Source organism: Giraffa tippelskirchi, chromosome Y (assembly GCF_054371585.1).
Source record: "Giraffa tippelskirchi isolate mGirTip1 chromosome Y, T2T-mGirTip1v1.2.pri, whole genome shotgun sequence".
Lineage (NCBI taxonomy): Eukaryota > Metazoa > Chordata > Mammalia > Artiodactyla > Giraffidae > Giraffa > Giraffa tippelskirchi.
In genome coordinates this window covers 17,427,864-17,435,473 of record NC_137290.1, presented here as the reverse complement: position 1 = coordinate 17,435,473, position 7,610 = coordinate 17,427,864, and the positions used below count along the sequence as shown (strand labels likewise).

The window sequence follows — 7,610 nt, the reverse complement described above, 5'->3', positions numbered from 1 at the left end:
CTGTTTCACATATGAAAATATACATGTTTCCATGTTATTCTCTGAATCCATCCCAGACTTGCCTTCTCTCACAGAGTCCAGAAGACTCTTCTATACATCTGTGTCACTTTTCCTGTCTTTCACATAGGGTTATCATCACTATCTTTCTGAATTCCATGTGTGTGTGTGTGTGTGTGTGTGTGTGTGTGTGTGTGTGTGTGTTATTGGTGTTTTTCCTTCTGGCTTACATCGCTCTGTTTAATAGGGTCCAGTTTCATCCACCTCGTTAAAACTGGTTCAAATGCATTCTTTTGAATGGCTTAGTAATATTCCATTGTGTATATGTACCACGGCTTTCTTAGCCATTCGTCTGCTGTTGTACATCTGGGTTGCTTCCGTGTCCTGGCTATTATAAACAGTGCTAGGGTGAACATTGGGATACACGTGTCTCTTTCAATTCTGGATTCCTCAGGGTGTATGCCCAGCAGTAGGACTGCTGAGTCATATGGCAGTTTCATTTCCAGGTTTTTAAGGAATCTCCACACTGTTCTCTATAGTAGTTCTAATAGTTCGCATTTCCATCAACGGTGTAAGAGGGTTCCCTTTTCTCCACACCCTCTCCAGGATTTATTGTTTGTAGACGTTTGGATAGCAGCCATTCTGACTGGTGTGAGATGGTACCTCATTATGGTTTTGCTTTGCATTTCTCTGATAACGAGTGATGTTAAACATCTTTTGAAGAGTTTATTAGCCATCTGTATGTCTTCTTTGGAGAAATGACTGTTTAGTTCTTTGGCCCCTTTTTTGATTGGCTCGCGTATTTTTCTGGAATTGAGCTGCAGGCGTTGCTTTTATAGTTTTGAGATTAATTCATTGTCAATTGCTTCGTTTGCTATAATTTTGGCCCATTCTGAAGGCAGTCTTCTTCCCTTGCTTATAGTTTCCTTCACTGTGCAAAAGCTTTTCAGTTTATTTAGGTCCCATTGGCGTATGTTTGCTTTAATTTCCATTACTCTGGGAGGTGGGTCATAGAGGATCCTGCTGTGATTTCTGTCAGAAAGTGTTTTGCCTGTGTTTTCCTCTAGGAGTTTTCTACTTTGTGGTCTTACATTTAGATCTTTAATCCATTTTGAATTTATTTTTGTGTACGGTGCTAGAAAGTGTTCTAGTTTCCCTCTTGTACAAGTGGTTGACCAGTTTTCCCAGCACAACTTGTTAAAGAGATTGTCTTGTCTTCATTGTATATTCTTGCCTCCTCTATCAAAGATAAAGTGTCCATAGGTACGTGGCTTGGACCTCTGGGCTTGCAATTTTGATCCATTTATCTATATTTCTGTCTTTGTGCTAGAACCACGCTGTCTTGATGACTGTAGCTTTGTAGTATAGCCTGAAATCAGGCAGGGTGATTCCTCCAGGTCCATTCTTCTTTCTCAAGATTGCTTTGGCTATTCGAGGTTTTTTGTAATTCCATACAAATTGTGAAATTATTTCTTCTATTTCCCTGAAAAATACCGTTGGTGGCTTGATAGGGATTGCATTGAATCTATAGATTGCTTTGGGTAGTATACTCATTTTCACTATATTGATTCTTTCACTCCATGAACATGGTATATTCCTCCATCTATTTGTGTCCTGTTTGACTTCTTTCACCAGTGTTTTATAGTTTTCTATATGTATATATAGGTCTTTTGTTTCTTTAGGTAGATATATTCCTCAGTATTTTATTGTTTTCATTGGAGTGGTGAATGGAATGGTTTCTTTAAGTTTTCTTTCAGTTTTCTCCTTGTTAGTGTATAGGAATGCAAGGGATTTCTGCATGTTCATTTTGTTTCCTGCAACTTTACTATATTCATTGATTAGCTCTAGTAATTTTCTGGTGGAGTGTTTAGGATTTTCTCTGTAGAAGATCATGGCATCTGCAAACAGTGAGTGTTTTACTTCCACTTTTCCAATCCGGGTTCCTTTTATTTCTTTTTCTGCTCTGATCGCTGTGGCCAAAACTCCCAAAACTATGTTGAATAGGAGTGGTGAGAGTGGGCACCATTGTACTGATCCTTACTTTAGGGGCATTGCTTTCAATTTTTCACCATTGAGGATAATGTTTGCTGTGGGTTTGTCGTATATATCTTTTATTATGGTGAGATTTGTTCCTTCTATGCCTGCTTTCTGGAGGGTTTTGGTGATAAATGGATGTTGAATTTTGTCCAAGGGTTTCTCTGCATCTATTGAGATAATCACATGATTTTTATTTTTCAATTTGTTAATGTGGTGTATTATGTTGATTAGTTTGTGGATATTGAAGAATCCTTGCATCCCTGGGATAAAGCCCACTTGGTCATGATGTATGATCGTTTTAATATGTTGTTGGATTCTGCTTGCTAGAATTTTGTAAAGGATTTTTGCATCTATGTTCATCAGTGATATTGCCCCGTGGTTATATTTATTTATTTATTTATTTATTTATTTATTTATTTATTTATGTATTTATTTATTTATTTTCGTGGCATCTTTGTCTGGTTTTGGTATTAGGGTGATGGTGGCCTCATAGAATGAGTTTGGAAGTTTCCCCTCCTCTGCAATTTCCTGGAAGCATTTGAGTATGATAGGTATTAGCTCTTCTCTCAATTTTTGATAGAATCCAGCTGTGAAGCCGTCTGGTCCTGGGCTTCTGTTTGCTGGAAGATTACTGATTACCCTTTCAATTTCCGTGCTTGTGATGGGTTTGTTAGGATTTTGTTTTGCTTCCTGGTTCAGTTTTCAGAAGTTGTACTTTTCCAAGAATTTGCCCACTTCTTCCAAGTTGTCCATTTTATTGGCATATAGGGGTTGATAGTAGTCTCTTATGATCCTTTGTATTTCTGTGTTGTCTGTTGTGAACTCTCCATTTTCATTTCTACTTTTGTTGATTTGGTTCTTCTCCCTTTGTTTCTTGATGAGTCCGGCTAATGGTTTGTCAATTTTATATATCTTCTCAAAGAACCAGCTTTTAGCTTTGTTGATTTTTGCTCTGGTCTCATTTGTTGCTTTTACATTTATTTCTGCTCTATTATATGATTTCTTTCCTTCTACTAAGCCTGGGGTTCTTGAATTCTTCCTTCTCTAGTTGCTTTAGGTGTAGAGTTAGGTTATTTGTTTGACTTGGTTCTTCTTTCTTGAGGTAAGCCGCTTTTGCTATGAACCTTCGCCTTTGCACTCATTCTACAGCGTCCCATAGGTTTTGGGTTGTTGCGTTTTCATTTTCATTTGTTTCTATGCATATTTTGATATCTTTTTGGATTTCCTCTGCGATTTGTTGCTTATTTAGCAGCGTGGTATTCAGCCTTCATATGTTTGAATTTTAAATAGTGTTTCTCTTGCAGTTGACATCTAGTCTCAGTGTACTGTGGTCAGAAAATATGCTTGGAATGATTTCAAGGTTTGTTGAATCTACCAAGGCCGGACTTATGGCCGAGGATGTGATCTGTCCTGGAGAAGTTTCCATACGTACTTGAGTAAAAGGTGAAACCCATTGTTTTGTGGTGAAATGTTGTATCGATATCAATTATGTCTAACTGGTCCATAGTATCATTTAAAGTTTGTATTTCCTTGTTAATTTTCTGTTTACTTGATCTATCCATAGGTGTGAGTGGGGTAGTAAAGTCTTCCACTATGACTGTGTTATCGTTAATTTCCCTTTCATGCTTGTTAGCCTTTGCGTTACATATTGTGGTTCTCCTATGTTGGGTGCGTATGTGTTTATAATCGTTATATCTTCTTCTTGGATTGATGTTTTGATCATTATGTAGTGAACCTCTTTGTGTCTTTTCACAGGCTTTATTTTAAAGTCTATTTTGTCTGATATGTGTATTGCTACTCCTGCTTTCTTCTGGTCTCGACTTGCTTGGAATACCTTTTTTCCAGCCCTTCACTTTCAGTCTCTATGTGCCCCTTGTTTGGAGGTGGGTCTGTTGTAGACAACATAAACAGTGGTCTTGTTTGTGTATCCTTTCAGCTAGTCTTTGCCTTTTGGTTGGGGCACTCGACCCATTTACATTTAAGGTAACTGTTGATAAGTATGATCCTGTTGCCATTTGATTTGCTGTTTTGAGTTTGATTTTATACAACCTTTCTGTGTTTCCTGCCTAGAGAAGATCCTTTAGCATTTGTTGAAGAGTGAAAAGAAGAGTTGGGAATAGATGTCTCTACAGTATCTTCATTAGTCCGAGGTAATAAGAAGAAGCATGTTAAAGCAAGGGGTAATGTGGATGATCAAAACTCTGACTTTCATCCTGAAACTTGAGGACAGAGTGTATTTTCAGCCTGCACAAGTTTAAATGTGCCATTCATACGAAAGCCTTCTACTATCCAGATAGCTGCTGAAACAAGTGCCCCAACTTGAAATGATTTCTCTTCTCCATCGTAAATATCAGTTAGACCACAGGAGCATACTGTGATACATCAATCTGCAGCTGCTTTAGGTGTTGTTGTTGTTGTTTTAATTGAAGAGAAATTGCTTTACAGAATTTTGCTGTATTCTGTCAGAATTCAAAATAAATCAATCATCGAGGCACATATATCCCTTCCCTCTGGGAGTACCCTCCCATCTCCCTCCCCATCCCACAATCTAGCTTGAGCATTTGTCATGGGATTTCACATAGCAGCTGCACTAAATCAAATGGCTCTAGTGAAAATTTTGCAGCTATGTCTACTTCTGTTTCTCTGTACCGCAACTTGTGTCCATTACAGAACAGTTAGTTTGGACCGAGGGTGGAGCCTTCTACCTTTCCAGGTTGGTATGGTAACATGTCAGCCCATGACCGTCCTTTTCCTAAACTACAACAGTCAGGCAATTTAGTTTTCCCAGTGCCAAAGATCCCTGATACATCTGCTGCTTCTCTTTCAAGATGCACTCATCAACCATCTTCATTATTTGAAAACTGTCCTAATACAACTGATGTACCAAATGGGTGTTGGATTATGGAGGATACCAAAGTGTAAAATTAATGTTGGGAGATGTCAACAAATTCCTACAATTCTCTTATTTGAAGAAAAAAGTTACATATTCATCTTCATAGGGCCAATTTCTATTTTGGAATAATTAAGAGTAAAATGAGTCTTTCTTTCCGTGCCTGACTATTTTACTCTGCATAATATAAACACTTCTGTGCAAGGTCATAAAATAAACACTACACTTGCTTTCACTGAAACCCACAGTCAGTTGATTGACTTCATTGCATAGAAGTGAGCAGACCCATGTTTGGTTTGGTAACAGTCCTGAATGTTAAGAATATGTGTATAGAAGGGTGATCAATCACTTTTATTTCAGGAACCAAGTAGACTTATTGATGTGATTTTTCTGTGTAAAAATTCTTTAGCAATGACATTTTGCAGGTTTCATGTTTTTGGTTACTGTTTATGCAAGCAGCCTTTATTTTAAGTTGATGTAGAAGTAAACACTGGTTGAACATTGCCCTTCAATTGCTAGAAGACCAGTGACTTTATGATGTCAGCGCTACTCTTCAATTGCTAGGAGACCAGTGACTTTGTGATGTCACAGCTTTTTGACTTTGAGAACCATGCTGATGGTCTTGAGAGTTTATCTCTGTACGCCAGCCAAGCAGCATTTGAAGTTGGAGTGTGTAAAGTCAGACAAATGAGAAAAGTATCTGAAGAAAGATCTCTCTGAGATGGCACACATTCCTTCAGAAATTCAAGATGTGCCTCGTAAAGATGTATCAAGTGGTACCAAAACCTCCATTGGATCGTCTTCGTGTGATTACACACTTACTGGGGACTCAGTTTTGAGATCTATGATTGAAGAATATGCTTTCCAGGCTTTGTCTAAGGAAGCTGGGATAAAAAGGCCACACTACACATTTTCTGTCTCTGAAAGAAATGAGTTGAATGATTTTCTTTCCCTCACTTTTCCACAAAAACTCTGGGCTATAGTTGAAAGTGATCAGTTTGAATCTATTTGGTGGGATGAGAGTGGCACTTCTATAGTGATCAACGAAGAACTCTTCAAGAAAGAAGTCTTGGAAAGAAAGGCCCCTTTCAGAATATTTGAAACTGAGAGTATGAAAAGTTTAGTTAGCCAGCTTAAACTTTATGGGTTTAGTAAAAAGCGACAAACTTTTCAAAGATCTGCTTCACTCCCTGACTTTCTGGAAGAAGAAAACAATGTCTCTGTTTTGAGCAAGGTAATCCAAAATTTCCACTTACTGTCAATATGTAAGATTAAATCATGTGACTTAGAAAGCATGTTCACATATGTAGCAAAAACCGAATTTAAAATTGAGATAGCAAACTGTTGAACACGTTTTATTTTTTGAAGTTGAGAACAGCTGGAGGTTAAAATATTTGATACTTAATACACTCTCCTAGCAACTTGAAATCAGATACATGTCCTCAAGCTACTTTAAGTGGTATTTACTGTATATATACAACATATTTTTTAGTTGAGGAGCATACTTATTTCTAACATGTAAGGTGTTAAAACTACTAATGGAGGTGTTGTCTTTGATTCTATTTAATTGGCATCATTAAAAGAATACACTTTTATAGTTTAACTTTGCTTGTCAGTTTTACCTTAGTTTATAAAAAACTAAATAATTGTATCCTTTGATTTTAGTTACAGATCTACCATAATCCAAATTTCAAAAGAGACTATCCCCAACTTTCAGGAAGAATGAAAAGAAGAGTTGGGATTAGCAATGTGTTTCCGAAATCTTCACTAGTTCCAGATTACGAGAAGAAGCATGTTAAAGCAAGGGTCAACACAGATGATCGTAACTCTGGTTTTCATGCTCAAACTAGTGGAGAGAGTCCATTTTCAGCTTCCACCAGTTTAAGTGTGCCTTTCCCACAAAAGACTTATACCAGCCAGATAGTCCCTAAAACAAGCGCCCTACTTCCGCGTGACTTTCCTTCCCCATCAATATCAGTTAGACAAAGAGAACAGAACGTGGTAGATCAACCTGCTGTTTTAAACCAGTTGAGCATTTTTAATTGGCACTTCCATAGCACCTACACTCAAGCAAATGGCCACGTTGAGGACTTTGCTACTACCGCTACATCTACTCCTCAGAACCACATCGTATCTCCATTATGGAGCAGTTCTTTTGGACTGATGGTGGAGCCTTCTACATTTCCAGACAGGTATAGCGATATGTCAGCCCATGACAGTCCTCTTCCTAACCAGCAACAGAGAGGCAACTCAAGGTCCCCAGTGCCAACGATCGCTTATACACCCACCTCCTCTCTTTCAAGTCAATTCATCAACGATATTCCTTATGTGAAAACCATGCTAATTAAAACTGACCTATCAAATAAGTATCAGCTTATGGAACCTAATGAAGATTAAAATTTACGTTGGGAGATGTCAACAAATACCCACAATTCTTGTATTTGAACAATAAAGTTACACGTTCCTCTGCACAGTTTTGTTTTCTATTTTGAAACAATGAAGAGTAAATTAAGGCTTTATTTCAATGTCTGGCTATTTCTCTGCACTCTTTTATAAACTCTTCAGTTCAAGAAAACATCCGTTAGGCATCCTAGGTAAATGGCACCTAGCCTATTGTTTCTAAGCAAGAAAATGAGAACAAAGGGAAAAGAGGTAATGGATGTAAAGTGATTTGGGAAATCATCCC

The 7,610-nt window shown here is 37.7% G+C and overlaps 1 protein-coding gene across 1 annotated transcript; it reads left to right on the top strand.

Moving 5' to 3' along the window:
• The first annotated feature begins 5,511 nt into the window (after positions 1-5,511).
• On the top strand, positions 5,512-7,395 carry LOC145537557 (heat shock transcription factor, Y-linked-like). Its single transcript, XM_081568258.1, has 2 exons — positions 5,512-6,158; positions 6,590-7,395. The coding sequence occupies exons 1-2, from the start codon at positions 5,646-5,648 to the stop codon at positions 7,319-7,321; spliced, it is 1,245 nt and encodes a 414-aa protein (XP_081424384.1). The 5' UTR covers positions 5,512-5,645; the 3' UTR covers positions 7,322-7,395.
• The last annotated feature ends 215 nt before the right edge of the window (positions 7,396-7,610 follow it).

Excerpts from the sequence above, each read along its gene's own strand:
- LOC145537557 (XM_081568258.1), top strand. The coding sequence starts at position 5,646 with ATGGCACACATTCCTTCAGAAATTCAAGATGTGCCTCGTAAAGATGTA. Across the intron at positions 6,159-6,589 it reads ATGTCTCTGTTTTGAGCAAG|TTACAGATCTACCATAATCC; the intron begins GTAATCCAAAAT and ends CTTTGATTTTAG.